The sequence below is a fragment of the Anser anser genome, assembly GCF_964211835.1.
Source record: "Anser anser genome assembly, chromosome: Z".
In the NCBI taxonomy this organism is placed as follows: domain Eukaryota; kingdom Metazoa; phylum Chordata; class Aves; order Anseriformes; family Anatidae; genus Anser; species Anser anser.
Genome location: NC_139723.1, coordinates 42,861,048 through 42,884,710, shown reverse-complemented (window position 1 = coordinate 42,884,710; position 23,663 = coordinate 42,861,048). Strand labels below are relative to the sequence as shown.

Here is a 23,663-nt window from a genome sequence, read left to right as displayed (position 1 = left end):
AAGGAGAGGAGGAATAGCTCTCTGAACCCAAAGTTGTAGGAATTGTGTCATTGGTGATGAAGTCAGCACAGCAGCTTGTTGCTTCGGTAATGCTGTGAACACAACCATTCATGGAGGTGTGTGAACCAGTTCACTAAACTCGGTGCAGATAAAAACAGGGCTGGAACAAAAGCCACAACGTGACAAATAGTTGGCGTAACTCGGAGAGCAATGTGATGGGAGAGGGGAGAAGGGAAAAGAGAAGAGGAGGTCCATGAGTGAATTTCTGAAACCAGTGAATATTATAGATAAATGTCTCCTTGCAACACAAAGTCTCTGATCTTGAGGGAATGGAGTCTAGGACATCCCTGTCTCTTCCAGGGCAGTAATTCTTTGCTCTGTGTGCCTGGTTCTCACTCTGAAGGGGCCATCCATCCCTCTGGATCTTTAAAAATAACTCACTGACCTGTGGATTCTTTCATAGGTCAAGTCACACAAAATTCAGGCATAGTAGCTCTACTGCTGTATCTCTGCCCCGTGGAGGAACATTTGCGGTGCTGAGGGTGTTAATGTTTCCACTGCTGCAGCTGTTTCCTGTACCATGTTACTCAGACCCAGGCCAGTTGTGCTTGGCATAGAGTGGAAAATGCTAGTGACTCTACTAGCCTTGTCCCCATTATGGTGTCTGAAATCATAAATATGAGCTTCAACTATTACACAGTTGAAAACTTCTGGAAAAATTACAGAAATCGGGAAACTGCCAAAGGCCAGAGGCAGCCTAGTGTTTTATCCTGGTTGTATTCTCGTGCTGGGATTTTTGTGAGAAAAAGCTGGCTTGTTGCTCTTAGATCACTCTCCTGGTTGACATGAGATGAGTTGTGTCAGCAGGCTGTAAATGCTGCAAAATGTCCCAGCACAGTATGCTATTAGCCGTGGTAGCTAGATTGCATTGCAGTGGAACTAACCATCAAGTAGAAACTTCTCCTTCTGCCCAGCACTCTGCTAAGAAATGTCAATATGAACCTTATCTAAGTCTGGCCTCATAAACTGAGATACTATATGCTGCTTCCACACCCAGAAACCACTATTTGGGGCTATTGGCTAAAAACCTTTATAGTGTTATTTTTTTTTTTTAATTCAAGCAAGAGTAATGCTTTTATTTCAGGTTTCTTAGGCTACTTTTTATTTGAATGTGTGCAGTATGTGCATAGCTATGCATGTAGGTCAGAAACAGATGCTTTCCATCATTTGAAGGGATTGATTTGGTGGAGAAGTGTAACTTTTACTGTGTATGATACTATAAAAGTATACTGGTCGTATACAGTAAATATTCTTAGCAAGAGCTGTGTGCCTTGAATGTTCCTAGATGCCTGTCCATGAGAGTCAGGTATAAAGAGGTCACAAGGCCTTGGTGATGCTTTTTGTGCTTTTACCTTATTTCATAGCAGCCCAAATCCAGTCCCTGCTGAAGCTGATTGGAAGAGTCAATCCACAGTGTAGGCAAGTGTATATTAGTTAGAGCAGAGCAAGACTGAATTTTAACATCATCCTGTTTTTTGGTCACTATGTTAAAAAATGCAAAGGGGATATAGCTAGATTCAACTGTAAAAGTATTTACTTTCTTGGTAAGAAATCTTAAAGATTATATTTATGTTGGTATCTGGTATAGGGAGATAAACAATCACAGCAGGAACTGAAAATGCAGAAGCAATGAAGTCAAGTTAGTACAAAGTTTATTATTCAAGTTCCTTCTTGAACAAACATGCTGTTGGGGTTTAAATGAATAAAAGATTTAAAATAAATAGAGGTGTGAGTGGCAAGTTTAAATGTCAGAGTGTCGTACCTTCACCTTGTCCAAAATAATTGTAAAGGTTCCCAGCTTTAGGAATTGTGGGGAAGAAGGAAAGTAAAAACAGTGAAAATAATTGCCCACATTCTGAATACCAGTCTTGTTTTCAGTGGTGTTTGTAGTATTTTTCCTAGATGAGAGCTGCAGGTGCAAGGAAATGACTTCAGATGTGAAACATTAATCAGTTTTCTTCTTTCCTTCATTTCGATTGCATGCTCAGTATGTTTTTAATAGTAATTTTTGTTTATTTTAGTTGAGTTATCAACAGACAAGTAAAACGAGTCTGGAATCTTTGAGAAGGATTAAAAAAAAAATCTTCCATTTTCCTTTCTCTGGGTGTATTCACTTAGTAGCTGCTTTGAAAGAACTTTTTAGAATAACGAATGTAGTGTTCCCTGACTATAAATAAATAGAAAGGAGGGCAAGTTGCTGATATTCTTAATGCAGTTAAAGATGTTGTTCAGTTTGATACTGAAACAAGAACACCTTGGGAACTGAATTGTTTGCAGGCTTTCATTTTCAAGTAGTTCCATCTGCTGTAACAATAACCTAAGATCTGAATTGTTCACCCAGTATGACAGAGCTACAATTTGCTCTAGTAAAATGACAGTTCAGAAGACAGTGCTGCAAAAAATCTTAATTTATGTTATACTTGAAAGTATTAAAGGCAGATGTATGGACCCAAGCTCAGTGCGTATACCTTCATCAACATGTTCCTGCACACCCATTTACACATGTAAATATCGTTATAATCCTGCTACACCAAAAATTGGTGTCTGCACACACAAATAGTCATACAACTCTCTATTTGCTTTAACTAGAACTGGGAGCCTAAGCATGCAGTCTGTGTGTATTTTGGTGTTCCAACCTCTAGAATATTTTCTTTACATAATTCTTTTAGTTAAACTTTTATCTTTGCAGTTTGGCCTCAGTTGTTCCATGCTTGCTGACCTGTAAGCCTGAGTGAGCAACTGCTGACATCAGTGGGCTTGGTGTGGATTTTAAGTCTTAACAAAGACAAGGAAATAAAATCACTTTACAAGCTCAGACATTTTAACTTCAGATTGGCTGTGTTTAAATTGTTAATTTATATGGCAACTGATTAATTTATGAATCAGTTAGTAGCACTGCACATTTTGACAACATATTTTGTTAATACATAAAATCTATTTAGCTTTAGGCTATATCTTCATTTGAGGTAGAAGTACCTTGAAAGAAGGAATCTGTGAGGTATTGCTCTTGAAGTATCAGTATGACTGGGTTAAAAAATGCTTAACATGGTGTAAGGCTTTTTTATGAGAAAACATCCTATTTTTTCTGAAATACTGTTTTCATAATTAATAAACTGTGTATTTTAAAGGATAAAGAGATCACAATGAAGTAGGGATACTGCAGCTGGAGAAGATGGCAGAGAGGAGTGAAACTAAGTTTTATAATCATGTCTAATGCGAATGAAAGATGAAAAAGTCTGCTAATGTGTCACACATTTAATGTCCAATAAAATAGATATATAAAAATCCAAGCATATTTTGGTACCTCTTGTCTCAAGCGTGAAGATCTTAAAAGGAGCAGTAAGTTTCACAAGTAGAATTGTTTTCTGTCAGGGAAAAGATCCGTATGTCTGAAAATGCCATGACCCTTTCTGATACAGTACATAAGTTTTTCCCATTGCTGCTGAACTTACTAAGTCTCAGACTTTGGTCATCTGCTGTGGAAGATCTTTTTACATTTCAATTTCTGCTGTAGTAGTCTCTCACACCTCTGCTGACCTAAAGTTTTTGTATTTGCTTAGCTTCCATATAACATCCTTCAAGCTTAAAACTGCTTGATAGTTTGTTAAGCAGTATCATTTGACTGGAAAAAAAAAAGGTAAATTCTTTAATTGTTATCACAGCAAACTGGCAAGGGAGCATTTCAAAAGCATGTGGGTTTTCTTGGTGCCTGCTGAATCACAGCTCCAGCTTTTGCTTGATTTAGGTGGATGTAATTTAGATAAACAATCAAATACATCTTACATATGATTTTCTGCTGGATAGTCTTAAACAAAAGTTGAAAGAATAATTAAGAGCTGTAGGTAGAACTCTTGATATATACCAGATTTAATTCTTCTTCTTTTTCATAGGCATATATATATGTTCTTAATGTTTATGCATGTTAAATAGAAGGAATCTATGTTTATTTCAATATTTTAGGCAATGGCATATTTGGTATTTTTAGTGGACAGTGAGAATTTTTGTAACTTCTGAAGAAATGGAAACATTTCAAATGAGTTTGAGACAGCATAGGCTCTAGAGTCAAAATGTTAGCAGAAGGCATGTACGAGTTTGGATTTCTTTACTTCCCTACCTGGGTTCTACTTTGAACTTTTGCATCAGTAAGGCAAGGAGGAATGCCAACACTTTGTTCAGTGAGTTAAGTGACAGTCAACATACTTTTTCCAATTTATCTGGTCCCCAAATGGGCTTGTGTTTGCTCTAAGGTGTTTTGACATGTCCCCTGTACTACAGGGATGGTAATGTCAATAGGAGAAATGTGTGGGAAAGGACATCAAGGGGCTGATGTCACCTTAAATATCCACAAAAAGATTTACCAGAAGATGCTTGTCACACCCTTCTCATGTGCTATGTTTTCATGTTTGCCACAATAGCCAGTCATTTTTCTTTAGAGAATTACTAGTGATCTGATTGCAGTTCATTGGCATGGGGTAAATGGGCAACAAGTTTTGCTTTCGATGAGAATCAGTTGAAGATCCACAGCCTGGGGCTTAAACTGTTAAGCTGTCTGGCTAATGGTTGCTGCCTGGTAATAGAGCATAAAGTTGGGGAGTTTGAGAATGCTTCCTATTGATGGGAAGTTGTAATCGTTGTAGAGGCATCCTGGAGAGTGAATTCAAAATAAACAAAATCCTAGGAAGGGTGCTCGTTATTTATTTTTCCCCAAAAAAGGGACAAAGTAATGTTAGCCATTTAGTTAAGTTATTTACAAGTTGTATAACTGATGAGGACAGTTTGAGTTGGTAGCTTCCATAAGGAATTGGATGTAAATGCATTTGGAGTTTATTTATTGCCAGCTGAATGTCCTTTCAGATGTATCACCTCAAGTCACAAAATCTGCATTGCTTTTATACACCCCCATTTGCATTTTAGTTAGAGAGATGAACTAAAATTATTGTTGGTCATAGAGCACTAGAAATAGAGTACTAGAAATATCTAGGTTTGCGCTTTTGGTTAAGAGGATTATTTACTTCAATATTCAGTGTTCTGTATATAATATCAACATGTGTGATCAGAGATGGGTAGTTGTGTGGTACCTCAAAATAGTTCATGGTGAAAACATGCTGGTTAATTGCTCAGTACGAGAACTGGATTAATCATATAGCTCTTTAGTTATGGAATTAAAGGTCTTCTAAACTTGTATCTGCCTAGTAACTGCTTCAAGTAGCCTTCATGCCCAGTGTTCTCAAAGTCATATCCCTCAACCTTCCTCTTAGTCATTGGGTCCCCACTCTTCTTTGCCTTTGACCCAGATGTGCTACATGCATTAATGGTGCAAGAAAACCTCCTTGATCGCAATGCACAGTGTGTATCCAGATTTGATCTGGTCAGCAGCAGCCCAGAGTTACAGTTGTGAGCAAAATTGTTGGCTTCAGTCTGGAATATGGGAATACAATATGGTCTCTAGGGAATTAGCAAATCCTTTGTGAACATGTGTGAACTCATTTTTCAAAGTCTTTTTCAGTTTAGCCAAAAAAAATTTCACAAACTTCAGAATAACAGTTTCTGTATACAGGGAAAAGTTGTTTTCTAGCCTCTGGGTTTCCAGCCAGGGAAGAACAACAGAAGTAGCTAGGGAACTGAAATTATTTAATAATAATAGGCTATTATTAAATATTATAAAATAATTAAATAATATGAATGTAAGCCAGTTTGTTAATAATGCAGCACTGCAGCAATGTGATTGCTAACTCCTATTTTCTTTCTGACTTCATTGAATTACTTGTCACAAAGACAAAATGGAAACTATATTTTATTTTATGATTGCAACTACCCTGGCTACCCATCCACAGGTTTTTGCTTCAAAGTGTAAGGTCACTAGAACCTCTTAAAGAAATGACATCAAAGCTTAAAAAGAGTACATCCTCTAAATTTACTATTGAACCCTTCTGAACTGTTTTATCTGGAGAGGAAGACAAAAATAGCCTGAGGATGAAATTTCACTCCAGATGGTTAAAGTTTGACAAAATTATAAGCAACTGAAACTTCAGACATATAAAGGGATGTGTCAGGCAGACTTGATAATAGGCAAGCATTAAAAGACATGTAAATATGAGGTAAGTGGTAATTCGTTTTCCTATTCTGTTTGGGAGCATTGAAATAGAAGCAGTTAAAATAAAACAGAAGAGATTAATCCTTGTTTTAAAAATGTGTATAATGATTTCTATTCTTAACAGGTATTTGGTGAGGTGAAGACAGCTTTAATCACAAAGGATATGTTTAATATCACAGTAAAATACACAGAATATAAAACCACCATTAATACCAAAGTTATCTTCAAGTATACCATTGGACTGATTATAAAAAAATGATGCAGTCTAATCATTGAATCTGGCTGCATTAATGTATACCCAGTCTGTGCACAGTGGCAAGGCTGACCACTTTGGTATTACTTTTCAGACGCTTAAGTCTTTGAAACATTTCTAATGCTGATCTTTTCTCCTTTTTTTATGTTCTTTATTTACATGTATAAGCTTACTCTGTACCTCCAGGAAAGCTTCCACAAGTTGAAGGAGACAGAAATTCTCTATCGATATACAGAACAGTGGTACAGAACTACAAGTAGTAGTAGGAAGTCACAGAATTTCATGCCTTATCATCAAGTCAGCTATGCACTGTAGTTGGACAGAACCAATGCTAGGGCAGTTAGTTATGGCATTCTTGCCACGGTGAGCCTCAGCACTCTGTAATTCAACTTTATTCATAAGCAGACTGTGCAGCCACTGCAATATAGTCTGGATCTTGATTATAATGTAAAGGAAGAAGACTTAACAGTGTTGCTCAGTTGTTTCAGTTGTGCAATCATTCTTTCTTTGGTTCTGTAACAATGCCAGAGACACACAGAAGAACAGCATCTTTTGTTGAATGCTGTAGCAGTCCATAAATTAAAGTTTTCCATGTTTCAGAAAATGTTCTTCAAGACCTTAGAAAGCAAGTACCCACAATTAGAAATCAGCCTCTACTCATATATTGCAGTGAGGAACATCATTACGCTATGAAATTTGTCTCCACAGAAATCAGTATTAATAAAGTGGATTACTTTATGAAATAGCATATAAACAAATAATTCATATTAATAAATCATCTTCTTATGAGGTTATTCACAGGAGTGCATTGTGTCAAAGTGAGTGCCATTAAAACTAGGGTGAATGTCTTGTATAGCATGGGGTGCTGGAGAACCTTTGAGTGATGTCCTGTGTAGCTTCTGTAAAGAGGGCTGTTTTTTGTGAGGATGATAGTAATACTATTACACTGGCACAGCACTTTCCTTCTAAATTCATGAAATTCTATCTACCTTCTCTTTGAAGAGTTTGCTCTGTAGTTGGTGTTAGTTCACAGTGCCATGAATTTTGTCAGGGAATGAGAAGTAGGTGTTATCTTCTGTTCAGGAATGTGCATAAAAGAAAAGAAAACAAAGCATGGTCATATAATTAAAGACAATGTGATAACAAGCACAGTGAAGAGAATGCAAGTGACGCTTTTAACTCTGGTGTTTCTTAGCCTTTGAGTATGCGTAAAAGTATAACTTTTAACAGCTTTAAATATAGTTTGTATGTGTATTATAGATTAAATAAAAAAGGGAACGTAGGATTGTGTTAAAATAGTCAGCAGGCTTTTCAAGCCCATTTCCTATCAATATTGACACTTTTTCCCTGAGTGGGTTGGAAAACTGACAAACATAATGTGTGTTGTATAAATAATTGAGCAGTATAACACCAGAGCAGATACATAAACTTTGTTCTTATCGTTCCTCTGTCTTCAGTCTTTAAAAATCTATCTCTCACTAGCAATGTAGATGTGCAGTTATCTCTTCATAAATATACTAACTGTGGTGCTTTGTTCATTTTCCAGGATTTTCTTTCCATGCTGTTGGAAGACGTACCTGAACAAAGAGAGTAAGTGAGAACCAGGCTAGGAAGGTCAAAGGAAAAAGTAGAAATTAGATCTAAATTTAAACAGTGCTAGCCGTAAATATTAGAATTTCATTCAGTAATATTCTGAATGTTTCTTCCAAGCATATGTGTGTCTCTTTCTCTGTAAATTCTCGTTTATATGTACACACAAAAATACAAGACTTGTGATGTTGCTATCCTGTGTTTTCCCCAATCATTTAACTCTCTGCCTTTAGCTCTTATGTTAGGGCAGCACTGAGGTCTTGCGTTCACTACGTGATCTGAAGAGCCAGGCACAGCTGCCCAACTTAATTTTTGATCCTCCTGCCAGCTGCTATTGGCACATGGTGCCTTAGAGTGAGGCAGCCACAGCTTTGCCCTGGATCTGGGAGAGCAGAGAACATGGTTGTTTTTTTTTCCACAAGCAGTAGTCTGGAACCATCCCCTCCCTGTCACACTGTGTGCAAATGGGGAAAAGATGGAAAATACTGATGGAAAGCACTAATTGAAACCCAGTGCCACACAAGTCCTTCAAAATCCTCTTGTGTGTGACTGGCTGAAGATGATACAGCCAGTCTTCAGCTGAATTTTGAATCCATCACTGCTTATTTGTTGTTTTGTTCTGTGCTACCTCAAATATGTGCACATGTGCTGCATATGCACATTCCTTAAAACTAAACATTGCTTACTTGAAAAACACCAAGCACTCTAATATTGCAATGGAGGCTGGACTTAAAAAAAATAAATAAATAAAAAGTTAGTAGTATGGAATCAAGCCAAGCTTATCCTCAGCTGTGCCAACAGAGGCAAACTAGTGTATCTAAGAGTAGAATTTGGCTTGTGGGAGACTTTTGTAATGAGAACAGCGTTAGAACTGGCAGAAAGCAACCATACAACAGTGGAAATTTTCTGTAATTATTGTCTTTGAGTAGTGCTACATTATTTTCTGCTTTTTGATACAGCAGACTATATCTAAAAGATTCTCTCTCTTCCAGTATGTAAGTCCTTTCATTTTTAGTTACAGGAGTTTTTTTCAGTACATTCCCAATAACGAACAGTTCCAAAATACAGACACAACTTCTTAAGTAGCAGTCACTGATTTTTGCTGCCTTCTGTACTCAGAGGAGGAGACCTACATGCCTACAGGGCTACTTCACTGCCTGCTCTGACTCAATTTTCCTAGCTATAGGAATCCACTCTCCAAGACAGGATCCTTCTATTTCTGTACTGTGGCTGACGATTGACATCAGACAGGCCTAGCATTACCTTTTTGTCCTTTAGAATCTTCTGTCTTGCCTTGAAGATACATTTTTTCCAATTAAGGGGCTAATGGCAAGAAGAACAAATACCTATGTTATCCTTATCCGTTTTCAAATTATTTTAAAGTGTAATATGCAGTGGCCATAGCCCTATATTAACTTGGCCTTTCTGTAACAAATCTACCATGTTACTCACTTGTAACGGAGGCATCTCTTTTGCTCATATATATTTTGAAACTTCACTGCAGTTACTTAAAAAAAAAAATAACCAACCAACAAGAAAACCCCTCTTATGTGTCTGTGTAGCATGGTGCACTAAATTTGATTAAAACTCCCAGTGGTTCCGTTTTCCCCAAGGCTTACAGCTGTATTCCTTGCTGTAAATTGATCCTTTCCACATCTGCCTAACATGTGAGCCATGCAAAAACTCAGTGTTTTTAAGGCCCTGTAGCACAGGGTGAGTTTCACCAGCCTCAGATAAATCAGAGTTGCAGCTGCTTGTGCTCTTTGAGTGCACAAGCACTTTTTGAGTAGGTCAGTTCTGTTCTTTGGGGTTTCCTGGTGGTATTTTTTATTCAATTTTGTTCAATAACATAAACAAGAGGACTAATAAAGTTATTGTTCTAATGATACATAGTAGACAAAGGAAGGCTTGTGTTACATCTCTGCTATTTGTACTGTTAATAACTCAGTCTTACTAACCACATTCCTTGAATGTCTTTATAAATTGTCAGTTAAGTACCAAATCAACGTTAAAATAATGCTGTGATTTCAAAGCACTGTTCTACATAGGTATACGTCTCTTTCTTTCACACTTGCTCTCTTGGATACTAACATTAAGGGCTACTTGCCATGAAAGTGTTGATTTTGATGGAGACAAATAGCTGGTAGGCACCCAACACCCAAAGCAAATCACTGGGAAAGGTTTTTGGTTTTATTTGGTTTGGTTTTGTGTTTGTTTGCTTTTTTTCGTTGTTTTTGATTCCTCCATTTTTTTTTTTTAAAGCCAGAATGTATATATTTTTGGGTGGTCCTGTGTGGAGACAGGAGTTGGACTTGATGATCCTGGTGGGTCCCTTTCAACTCAGGATATTCTATGATTCTATGATATATATGCTGGACACAAAACAAACAAACACACAGAACAAACAAACAAAAACATGTCTGGAAGGTATGGGTACTTGACAGTCACTGGTCTGTCACTACTCTTTGATTTGCCCTAACTATGCCTCCATATAGCTGGAATAGACCGCTTTGAAAACAATCGATGTAAATGAATGTATATATACAGATGAAGCAAATCAGCAGATCTGCTCATTGAAGTATTTTTAGCTGGATATGTTTACTTCTTGTCTTCCTTTAACACCCCACCCCCACCCCACTCCACCCAAAAAAGCTATGCGCTTTCATGAGCTCCGTTTATTTGCTGCAAAATTTTATTCTGAAGGGATAAAATTCAGTCTCTTCCTTGACTTGCTATGTAGACATCTTTTATAATGCTGATTTTGAAATCATCATCAGTATTTTACAAAGCTTTTTCTGAAGCATTGCATCTGGCCTGTACTGTATGGATGGATGTTGGGAGGTCATTACTCGTCTGATCAGATTATAGTCTAAACAAATTGATAAGGGATGATGACTTAATGGATGCACTAGAATTCTTACTTTACAGCAAGGAACTGTGGTACAAAGCAATTAAAGAAACTGTGCGGTCTTGACAGAACTCTGCTGTAGTGCAAATCAATTAAACCCAGATTCCCATAGCCCAGTGCAGTACCTTGACCAGAAGGCCATTCAGGAAATCAGTAACACACCAGATTTAAGTCCATACAGATGCTTAAATGCAATATAAGCAGGTTGTAAGTGCCCTTGGTTGATGGAAGTTGGTGGCAACCTTTCCAAGGATTTCTCAGTTAAGAACTGACCCTCGGTACATTCATAGTAGGTCTTTGCTATAGTCTACATCTTACTAATATATTTGAAAAAAAAAAAGTTATATGTTAACTTTTAAAGTTATATATATATATATATATATTTTTATGAGTGCTAACAAAAATGTCCTAAATTGTGGACAAAAAAGCAAACAAACAAACTGCATATGGGAATATGAAAGGATTTTTAGCTGAAGGCTGAAGGTGGGGGTGCTGTAGGCAGAGTAATGGCAGTGTTGTAGTTTTTGCCCTTGAGAAATATGTCAAAGTTTCAGGAGAGACTAAACAACTTACAAGTGGTGTTTCAGCCTGGATTAGTGTGTTGTCAGGACAGTGCTATTCCTTTCAGTTTCATTAGCTTATTTCAAAGCCAGTGTTTTGAAATGAGCCATTGTTGGCTTAAAAAAATAAAGGGGGGGGGGCAGTATATAATAAGTAAAGGATAAAGGTACTACATAGCAAAAGCAGTGTTATAATTTCACATAGATTTATTTATTTTTTCTTGAGAAAATCTTGACTTTTTCTTTAGGTTCTGAAAAAGAAATGGAGAAACTGGCAATGTAAAGCTGTATTTCTTATCCCTAGGTAAAACAATTAAATGCACAAGTGTTTTTTTGTTTGTTTGTTTGTTTGTTTTGTTTTGTTTTGTTTTTTTGTTTGTTTGTTTTGTTTTTTTTTTTTAGCTGCTAGCTCTGGTTCTGCATTGGAACATAAAGCTGTGTTGGTTTTGATTCATGCAATAATAAATAAAAAATTGTTATTCTGATTATGCTACTTGAGACAAAGTAAGTGGTGTGATCCACCTGATCTACCTTTGATATAAAAATATAAAATTTGTGTGTCCAGTTTTAAGCTAGTCCTGTATGTGCTTTCTGCACTAACCAAACAGGAAGAAGCACTAAAGAAAAAAATGTCGTCTTATCCCAAATAAAGTGAATTGACTGGCTGTTTGGAGATACTTTGCTTTCTCTCCATTCCCTCTGAAAAGGACTCAGCTAACTAACTTATATTAGACACCAATTTTTATAACATTGCATGGAGGATCTGGCATCCAAATGCTCTAAATTTCCACAAATAGCAAGGTACTATTAAAAGCTGACCAAATCTAGACATAAGTAATTCACTTGAATGTAGAACACCACCCCATTACAAGCATGGTGTCTATGCTCAGTTACCTGTGTAAAATCAATTTCCATAGTGATCAGACATGCAGAATGGCAATTTCCTGAAAATTCAGAATCCTGGCCATGTAAAAATGCTTCTGCTTGAATGCTGAGATTATTTGAATCATGTGATATGAGGGATTTATTTATTTATTTATTGGTCTGTGGCACTGTAACATCTCCTAATGTTTACAAGATGTATTTTGTCGATTTCCTTTTCTCTTTGAAAATCATTCTTCTCGTAGGACTTTTTAGGTCATCTCAGCCAGGCTAATAATGTCATCCCTTACTTGTAAAGACACTGGAAGAAAGGCTGGGACCTAAACTGCATGAACTGTCAAAACATACTACTAGCAGTGAATAGGCTAGTTGTGTTTCCACATTAAACCTTCTTGGTCTGCACCAAAATATACAACTGCTCAAAAACTGAAAAAAACTATTAATAGATACTGAAAGCATTACATGGCATTATTGTTGTTGTGACAGAAATGTTCTTCTTCTTTAATCTGCATCTTCTTACAATTTTGACTAGGATGCTATATCTTGTGTATGCAAGCATATGCTGGTAGCTGAAAGACATAGGGCAGCATTTGTTAGTACAGGCTTCTTTATGTTTAAGGCCCTTGGTGATTGCTTTTTGCCTTTGTTACAAAATTCCTGTGTAAAATTCCTTTTGGAGAAGTTTATTAGGACCAGATTGCATATTTTCTGTGGTTCTGTTGAACGACTCAATGCATAGTCAGCTGACTCTCTATTTTCATCAGGTACTCCCAGCATTTATTCACATTAGCAGAATTTTATTCTGTCAAGTGGATCTGCTCATTTTAATGAGGCTTCCTTCAGAAATCTGCTAAGTGAGAGTAGGGATGGAAGATCTAACAGCATGAAGGTGTGGAATGGAGGACGTAACTGTTAATTCTACCTCAGAGGAATACAACGCATAGCACTGCTGAGAGATGGAGGGTAAATTTCTCATCTTGGATTCATCAAAGAATATCTAAGTCAGGCTATAATCCATGTCTGGATAAGTGCTGCTGCTACACATGTTAATATCAATAATTTAAATCTTTGGTCACTCCAAAAGAAACTAGCCAATTTAAAAAAAAAAAAAAAAAGTAATTACTATGATCAGTAAACACATGGAAATTTTTACTCTATAACTGTGTTGACTGTGTCAACTGTGTCATCCAATAGCATATTGCTTAACTGCTTTTTGAGACTCCATAAGCTCTCTAAGCATTAGTTTTCCCATTTGCATGTCAGGCATAACAGTGATTGATCCGTCTCCCACTGGCATAGTGAAAGTTAATCTTTTAAGGTGTTTTAAAATCATTCAGTAAAAATGACTGATGGATTCATTACAAATCCTTCGTAGTCACTGATACAGTACATAAATAAGCCTCCTTTATGGTCAGAATTATGAGCAGAGTTTTGTCAGGGTATGTGGAAAAAAAAAAAAAGCAAACAGGCTTCTTTGTCATGTAACTCTATTAAAAACTGTCTTGAGATGCTTGTCTTCCCACTTCAGACCTCAAACGGGTGTTCTTTTCATGGGTGCTTTGTTGGTTATGAGTCTACATTATACACATGAAAGTAGATGCAAGTACTACAATGAATCTTGCCAAGGCATTACTATGCACAGGACTGTGCACATCAATTTTGCTTCTCAGAATATTTACATTCATAGAGAGCTTACTCAAGTGTTGAGTATTTTCAGTATTGGAATGCAGCATGAACAATAATTTACTTCTTTTTAAATTGACTTCTCTGTAATTTGGGAAGCTTTTAACCTGGGTTTAAGTAAATTCAGCAAAAGTTTCTTACAAAAATAAAAGGGGAAGTAAAATTAATGAATGCACACATAATTAGCATGTGTTTATTTTAGTCCATACAGCTTGATCATGACAAACTACTTATAGTTCATCGTAGCTGAGTCTCCAGACTATACTGTGACTTCCCTGTGAATGTTATCAGGGCATAATCAGGGAAAGTGCAGAAAAGATGAAAGTAAAACTGAAATATATTAGATACTCAGTAATTCTGAGGATTAAAATCCATCAGTGCCTTTTAAAATCCTTAAGTTTAAAGAAACTTTGTTTCATTTCATCTTCGTGTATTTACATTTAGGCTGCTTCTATAATAACACTCTACTCAAAAAGTCAAACACCTGTTCATAATTTGTTTCATGACTGTATTTTACCATCTTACACTTTCTCTGTCAATATTCATACGTTCTGAATTTATCCTTTTTTTAAACACACAAAAAAATGGATCTGTTTTTAACTTGCTCATATCACCTCTGATGGTATTATCCATTAAAAAATACAGAATTTATTACTGCATTACAGCTAGTACTTGGAATTCAAGATTTTGCTCAGCTTCTATGTGGTTAATTGTCACATGAAAAATTGTTGGTTTTGTGTGTGTCTTCTAACTTTTTTGTTTATTTATTCAAGGTCTGGGTTAACTGTTGAAAGTATCTTCACAGACTGGCTTGACACTTCTGGAATACCAAAGGTAAATACAAAATATCTGTTCTCAGTTCTTTGTGGAGACCTGCACATTATACTTGCACATTATATCATACTTTATTTTAAAATAAACAGTTTTGCTGATTACTGATTTCCAAATCTTTAAACACCATTCATAGACTGTTAGCATTTAGTGGTCACAGGTTTTTGCTTCATCTCAATGAACCTGCGAAAAGACAAATCTTACAAAATATATCTTACTGCTTAATATTGTAGTCACTTGGAAGTATGCTTTACAGTATAATTCTGGATTCTACTAAATGTTAGGAGCATTGCTCATAGTTGTCATTATATAAATTACTGACAGTCATATGAACAGCAATGACTTCACTAAATATTAAATATAATTATTTGTACTTGATACTTTGTGAATAGTGTGAGTTGCTTGTGAATCTGCTGCACAGATAACTTTTATTTGGGGTTCCAACTCTGTTGCAGTTGAGATCGAGCATTATTTCCTGCTTTTAATGTCAAGAACTTTTCATATTAATGTTTTAAATTATGTGAACTGAAAATACTTAGTAGTCTGTGGTATTTGAAGACTATATATATTGCTTTTGTTACAAAATTGGCATCAGCCAAAGAAAGGTATCTCTGTAGAAAACTTCCTAAAACAGCTTTTTCCAAAATATGTTTTTATTTTATATTTGGTGCTCTAATTCTAATTGGTTTGCACTAAACTGGCTTTGCTTAAGTTGCTTGGAATTTATTTTAACTAGAGCTTGCATTGTTTCCACTTTGCATTGCCATTTTTTAAGAGTTAGAATGATAACCTGATTTGTATGTGCAAAAGTGAGAGGTATGTGGGCAGCGTGGCTGAGGCTCTAGGGACTGAGCACATTTGCAAGTAGAATTGTCAAAATGGATCAAAATGATAAGCAGTGATCTGTGAACCTGAGCCATACCTGAACTCTGTGGTTGAGTTCTTGTCAGCTTCAGAGGTATTGTGCACCTCCATTGTTCTTTTTATGCTGTACAAGGTTCTCTGGGAAGTTTTGTCCTGAGATCGAAATGTTTGAAGACACCATAAAATCATTATGGAATTTGCTTTTTGCTCTAAAACTGTTGAAAGGAATATTAGCTTTAACTGGAAGAGGGGAAGGGAAGGGGCAGTATCATCATGCATCTAGATGTTCGTTCATTTCTTGAAAAAGGATTTTGATTTTAATACTATATTTCAATCAAGGTTTTGTTCCTGATAGAAAATTCAACAGATTGCAGAACAGCTGCTTCAAGTATTGCACAGAAACTAAAGTTGCACAGTTACTGCTCTAAGATGCTGAACTGGCTGCCTGAAATGAAAGACTTTTCTGGCATTTTATTTTTAAGTATCTCTCTGAAGATGTCCCTTGCCAGTTTCCTACAGTCAACTCTAAAATCACAAATAAGGAAGGTGGGAATAGACTAAATAATTGAAAATAGAGATTAGTGTGAAAACTGAACTCTCTGTTTACGTGAGTGTGTAGTATGGGCTGTTCAGAACGTCTAGCAAGTAGTTTCATAATACCCTGGGAGTATCTATTGGGTGTGTAAGCAAAACGTATAGCAAAAATATTGGCACATTCAGTGGGCTTGTAAATCATTGTAAATTTTTGTTAATAACCAAAGAGATTTCCCTGATAGTTTGGCTGTTCTGTAAAATCAGCAGTGCCAACTGGAATAGTGCTGATTTAATTTTCTGTTCGTTTGAGAATCAGCATACTGACTTCTTCTGTCTCTCTCTCTCTCTCCCCCATCAATAACCTTTTTGGCAATTTACTCTTGTTGCCTTCAGCACATCTCAGGCTCTTGCGGGAACTGGTTTCCACTTTACTGAAAGAAATGGAGTTATCATTCAGTGAATACAAAGCCTTGTTCACTTACTGCTTTATTAAATCATTTGGAGAGGCCTTATTCCTGAAATCAAAACTGTAGAGGTTGCTTAGTAGCTCCTAATATGTTGTTAGTATCTGTAATCTAAATATGACTGTATTTACTGATTAGAGAGCTATAAATACACTAGTGTGCTGTACAGGAGCTGATACAGAATCCCCCTTAAAAAGTATTTAAATTACTATCTTTCCAGCAAACTATTTTCTTAGCTCTCATGATATATCAGGGCTGGCAAAGGCACGTAATCCACTTTCTTATGTTCAGTTGAATTACCTGCATCAAGTAGAAGCCCAGGAACACCAGAGTTGATTTACTCTCTTTTATGGGTTGCTAGGTGAGTGGACAAGGGTGTTTGTAGAGGAAGGCTTCTGTCTGCTCCTCTGGATGAAATGATATTGCTGAGCCTGCCAGCCAGGCAGTGTGAACTTTGTGAGGTACACATTGCAGCTGATTGCCTTTTTTGTGTGGTGGGGCAACCGAAATGCAGCTGGTGAATCTCTGCTCCAAAGATGTCTCAAAGACAGAAAAGCGGCGTCCTGTGCCCTGCACAGGTTTTGGCAATTTTCTGGTTATTGCCCTTACTTTGCTGACTGCTCTATGTCCTGTAGCATGGTAGTTAAAATGTCTCTTGATTTACAAATAATATCTAAGACTTCACTGCATTTGGAGTGGAAACCTCCTTACTGAAAAGATTAACCTATGTTACGGGGTCAGGAAGTATGCATCATGCTGTCCATTCTGAAAATTACATCAGAACATAGTTCCTCTTGTATCTTTCCCATATGTGAATTTATATGTTTTCTACCGTCTTTGTTTGTTTCCAAGGTGATTTTATGTTTGGGTGGGTTTTGCTCAGGAAATTCATGTCAGCAACTGAATACAAAGAAAATTCACCAGGCTCAGCTCATTTGCAGCAGTACCTACCAAAATGTTTTTAAGAGTTTTCTTCCATGGTTATATCCAAATCTATCTAAAGTACCCGTGCTTTGTATCATTTGCCATCCCTAGTCCTGTCTCCAGTTCTGTGCAGGGAACAATATGTCTATGTATCTATTTATATATATACACTCCTTTATACTTGTAGTTTATAATTAGCAAAACTTTAATATTAGTCAATCTTTGTTACCACTGCAGTCTTTGAAAAAGCATGTTGCCTTTTCTGGGCCAGCTGAGCCAGTTTCCAGGCTCTTATATATACCAATACTAATCAAAAGTAACACTATGTGAGTTAAGGGAGTCATACTGATAAATAAAAACAGAATTTGGCCTGTTGCCATAAAAAAAAAAAAAAAAAAAGAATTCTGCATGCCAATTTACACTTTCAGCTTCTGTATTTTCTAAACCATTAAAGGTTAATCCTATAAAAGGAGGGTATGTGCTACTGCCTGGCCAATCTTTTCATAAATGGGAGAGTACCACAGCACAGTGGTTCTCTTGAAGCTTGTTGTGCAGTAAGGTTTTCTTAAACAGAAAACAAAAGGATCATAAGAGATGAAGAGCAAGCATTTCTGAAATACGAGCTTTCAGGAGGATTTTTTTTTGCAGGAGTGCATTGTGGTGGTGTTAAATAAGGTGAAGCATGTTGTGTTGTTGAACATACAATTTATCAAACCAAGTATCAGCAACCTCCAGTGTATAGTTCTGTCTCAGAAGTGACTCACCGGGGCACTGTAGCAACTTTTCATCATGCACAAGGCTAGTAATGACTTAACACTACTTTAGCTGATGAGTTAAGCTGGCAAGTAGAATCAGAAATACCAAACAGTATTTAGAGTGGGAAAACACCTATGAAATTACTTAAGTCCACTTCATTCCTTCCACTGACAATTTGTTCTCTGAAGTATAGTTTCTGTTGTATCTTTCAGTCTGTGTAATGGGTTTGCCCTACTTTAATTAGAGTTTAAAGCTAAAGGACTGCATGCTTGTTGAGGAAGATTTTCTTCTATTCTGCACAGATTTGTCTTTGTTTTATATTGTCCTGTTACTTTTATGCAAATTGCTTATTCTACCCTAGTGAATTAATCTTTTTAAAAAATAAACATAAAATGTTTATTTTAAACTCTGTTGGGAATTTTTAAATGAGTATTAGAAGAATTAACATCAAGTAGTATCTGCATCTCTACAAGTACTTTTTTTGCTCATTCCAGTTTTACCACTTTATTTATCCCCTCTGTGAAGCTACATGGTTCCATAGCTTGGTATTATTTACTGGTAAACTTGAAATCTATCTTGAGTGTTCCTTGGGCGTGCATTTGATTTGGTACCTTGTGTTACAAAACTGATCTTCAGGTTCCCTCTTGAGTTGCTGCTTCATCCTGTTACAGCACAATTCTTATCCCATTTTCTAGCTTAAATGGTATTTCCTGATTCTAGTAGGTACTGCCAACAGGTATTTCAGAGCATGTGCATCTTACTGAGAGCGTTGGGAGAATACTACTCCATGATTTCTAATTCTGAATGAACATTGGAAGACAGCCTCCTGTTACAATACTAAGAATTTACCATTTAAAAAGAATTTGTATTTTTTCCTCTGCGCACTATTTTTTGTTACTATGGTGGAGAAGTAGCTTAAGCTCTGCCTACTAATGTTACTTGTAAACCAACTATACTTCTGGAAATGCATGGGCGAAAGAATTATTCCAGTGGTGAATATTCACTTATTCATAGCATTTCTAGTTTTACTTATATATGACTGGCTCTTGGGTTGTCCTACTTGAAGAAATTGAATGCATAACTAAAGGAAACTTCATAAACTATTAAAAAAAAAATTAAAATGTAGTTTGTGCGGTGTTCTAAATCAATGTAGGTAATATCTTTCTGTGGTTTCATAAATTTTAGGGGATGTTACAGCAGCAGCTCAGGCACTTAATATGATTTCTCATGAAGCAGTCTGTTACGAAGACGGCTCCTGGCTTTTGCCCCAGTTATAAGCTTTATAGATTTCCTGTTTCCTTTTACTAAGAGAAAATGACAGATGAAGGGATAGCTCTGCAGGCGTAGTGGCTGTGGCACGGATGCATCATGGCATAGCAGTTAAAGTCAATTATTAACAAACCAAACAAATTAAAATATTTTTAAAAAGAATTCTCTTATGCTTTGTAACTATCCCTAGCAGTTGTTCACGCAAATTTTACAGAGGGTACTGGAAAAATTTTCAGCAGAAAAATTGCTCATTGTATTAGAGTATAACTGAAAGCTTGCATATGTTAATGCTTGATATTTCTAGTCATGCCTTATCTTGTAATTTTTCTCTCTGGATATATATAATAACTGCATATTAGTGCATATTTGTGGCTGTCAACACTGAAATGGTAAACAAATGAAATCTGTGTTGTTTGTTGAGATATGGTGAATTTGTAGGCATTAGCAGCAAATGCGACCTCCTATGTAGAAAAATCTTATTTAAGCTTGTAATTTGAGGAAAAAAATGGGAAAGGGCTATGAAGAGGTATAAATTTTCATACTTATTTAATGAAGTTTAACTACGAATGTTAGATTCATTTCAAACTTGGTAATAAGTATTAGTCACAAGAATAAAGTGCTGCTGCTTAAGCACTGGAGTTTGCTACTCACCTTATCTTTGATTATTTTATCTGATCATAGAATCATAGCATGGAGCCTTTTGTGTATGTTTTCATATCACTGCAAGGAATATAACTGACTGATACTGAATTCTAATGAACAGATATTTGAAAATTAATCTGAAGGAACTGTAATTGCTACTTAGCAATTACTACCCTGAAAAATAGATGCTTCCCATCAAAAAAAAAAAAAAAGAAAAAAGGTGTGGGGGGTCCTTTTGATATTAAACTGCTTGCAGATTGGCAGATGAAAAGATCCTCCCAAAGTCCTTAAAAAGTTAAATTAGCATAGATCAACAATATATATCAGTTCATAGAATCTCTAATGATAAAAAGAGAATGAGAAAAAACTTTTTCAATATGAATCATTAATGCTGTGTTTTTTTTCAAAAATTAGTAGTTGTACTGTCAACATTTCCTCCCATTTCCTTAAAAGAAAAGATGGGATTTAGGAAAATACTGTGTAGTTCTGAAACATGCATGAATGAGAGTTGAATTACAAAGAGACACAAACCAAGACAGATTGCACAAACAGACTTTCTCTCTACACTGTAAACTCTTTGAAAGCTGTTTTAGATAAAGATTGTGCATCTGAAAGTCTTTCTAGATAGACCAAACTGGAAAAAATCGCTATTTTGTTTGTGGCAAAGTATCAAATAAGTTAAAAGGTCTATTATTATTTAAATAATAATAATGAGGATAAAGTGATCTAAAGAAAGTAATTGTCATAAAATGTAATTATAATTTATTTAGCTGTTCCTGTAAATAATACTTAATACTGCTAAACAAGGTCCAGCACTGGTGTGTTTTTGTTTGTTGGATCATTCAAAAACTCAAGAAAATTGCTTATATCTGCTTATAATGATGAATTATAATTGCTTATAATGATGTATCACCAAATTTATTTCAGATATATATATTTCAAATTCAGGCATATCTTAGAACATTGTTACAGTTTTAGAAGGTTTCAGGTAAATTTCTTCAGGATTGCATGTGATTGCTGATTTTAGGGGTAAAACAGAGATATTCATCATCAAAACAGCATTTTGATGAATTGTTGTGTGGTTTCCATTCCAAGATTGGAAAACAGGCTTCCTCAGGTTTGGCACCTACATAGTGCTGAGTAACTTGAATGTAGATGTACATTTTTAAATGTTAGAGTTGAAAAGGAGGATCCGGATAGGCTGGAGCGATGGGCTGAGGTCAACTGCATGAAGTTCAACAAGGCCAAGTGCCGGGTCCTGCACCTGGGCTGCAACAACCCCAAGCAGAGCTACAGGCTGGGAGATGAGTGGCTGGAAAGCTGCCTGGCCGAGGAGGACCTGGGAGTACTGGTTGATAGTCGGCTGAATATGAGCCAGCAGTGTGCCCAGGTGGCCAAGAAGGCCAACGGCATCCTGGCCTGTATAAGAAGCAGTGTGGCCAGCAGGTCGAGGGAAGTGATTGTCCCCCTGTACTCGGCTCTGGTGAGGCCGCACCTCGAGTACTGTGTTCAGTTTTGGGCCCCTCGCTACAGGAAGGACATGGACGTGCTCGAGCGAGTCCAGAGAAGGGCGACCAAGCTGGTGAGGGGTCTGGAGAACAAGTCTTACGAGGAGCGGCTGAGGGAGCTGGGCTTGTTCAGCCTGGAGAAGAGGAGGCTCAGGGGCGACCTCATCGCTCTCTACAGTTACCTGAAAGGAGGCTGTAGAGAGGTGGGGGTTGGTCTATTCTCCCACGTGCCTGGTGACAGGACGAGGGGGAATGGGCTAAAGTTGCGACAGGGGAGTTTTAGGTTGGATGTTAGGAAGTACTTCTTTACCGAACGGGTTATTAAGCATTGGAACGGGCTGCCCAGGGAGGTGGTGGAGTCACCATCCCTGGAGGTCTTTAAAAGACGTTTAGATGTAGAGCTTAGGGATATGGTTTAGTGGAGTACTTAGTGTTAGGTCGGAGGTTGGACTCGATGATCTTGAGGTCTCTTCCAACCTAGAAATCTGTGAATCTGTGAATCTGTGAAAATATTGGCCATAACATTTCAGTGCCTCCCTTGTTCTCATTTCTAAAAGTGAAGTTTAAACTATAATTTTAGTAATCTTATTTTACCCATTAATTGAATGATTCAGGAAAAAAAATGCTTCTGAGATTCAGAGCTGGAATGCACTTCTGCAATAATGCTGAGGTGGATACTTCACTGGATTTAGTTTAATGACCTGCTAAAACACTGGCATACCTCTCCAGTCAAAGGTGAGATTTTCACAAACATCTTTCTGTTTTCCCTCAGGATGTCCATTGGCACCATATGTGTCCAGCTTAGAGGTACAACAGTAGTACTAGTATAGTAAATCTGAATGAGTAATAGCTTGTTCGAAAGGTTAAAGCGCATTTGAAATAATGTTCCATTTCTAAAATAAAGTTGGACTGGATTCCACACATTTGTTCATTAGAATCTCTTTCAAAACAAATCTCTAGCAGTCGTTCCGATTCCCTTTTCCTATTAATTGCATTGCTGAACACAAAAGCTATGTTATGTGCAGAATGACTGAGCTTATCCCTACTAGAAAGGAGTTATGTTTGGTATCTCAAGAACAATAAGGGTTTGCTGCCTGGTTGATCAATGCTGGTTCAAGTTCACATTCCCAAGCTCCCATTCTCCCACCTACATATGCAGGGGGTGGAAACAGCAAAGGGAGGGAGGACAGGTCCTTTTTTACACAGAGATGCTGAACAGAGACTTGCCAAATATCACAGAATCACAGAATTGCAGGGGTTGGAAGGCACCTCGAAAGATCATCGGGTCCAACCCCCCTGCCAAAGCAGGTTCCCTAGAGCAGGCTGCCCAGGTAGGCGTCCAGACGGGCCTTGAATATCTCCAGAGAAGGAGACTCCACAACCTCCCTGGGCAGCCTGTCCCAGGGCTCCGTCACCCTCACCGTGAAGAAGTTCTTTCGCATGTTGGTGCGGAACTGCCTGTGCTCCATCTTGTGGCCATTGCCCCTTGTCCTATCCCCACAAACCGCTGAAAAGAGGTTGGCCAAATTCTTCTGTCTCCCACACCTCAGGTATTTATACACATTGATGAGATCCCCTCTCAGTCTTCTCTTCTCCAGGCTGAACAGACCCAGGTCTCTCAGCCTTTCTTCATAGGAAAGATGCTCCAGGCCCCGTATCATCTTTGTGGCCCTCCGCTGGACTCTTTCCAGGAGATCCCTGTCTTTTTTGTACCGGGGAGCCCAGAACTGGACACAGTACTCCAGGTGAGGCCTGACCGGGGCAGAGTAGAGGGGGAGGATCACCTCCCTTGACCTGCTGGCCATGCTGCTTTTAATGCACGCCAGGATCCCATTGGCCCT

General features: G+C 37.2%; 1 protein-coding gene across 21 annotated transcripts in view; it reads left to right on the top strand.

The window, feature by feature from the left end:
- Nucleotides 1–23,663, top strand: part of AOPEP (aminopeptidase O (putative)) — a 200,248-nt gene that overhangs the window by 91,825 nt on the left and 84,760 nt on the right. For 15 of the 21 annotated variants that reach the window (XR_014577181.1, XR_014577182.1, XR_014577183.1 and 12 more), the window contains exons 10-11: nucleotides 7,954–7,997; nucleotides 14,804–14,864. Coding sequence is in view for 9 of the 21 variants with exons in the window: in XM_083819210.1 (XP_083675336.1) it covers nucleotides 7,954–7,997; nucleotides 14,804–14,864 (105 nt within the window). In the remaining 12 variants the exon portion in view is untranslated. Of the gene's footprint in view, nucleotides 1–7,953; nucleotides 7,998–13,111; nucleotides 13,311–14,803; nucleotides 14,865–23,663 lie in introns of all 21 variants that reach the window. The other 6 variants (XR_014577185.1, XR_014577186.1, XR_014577191.1 and 3 more) reach the window with 2 other exon arrangements.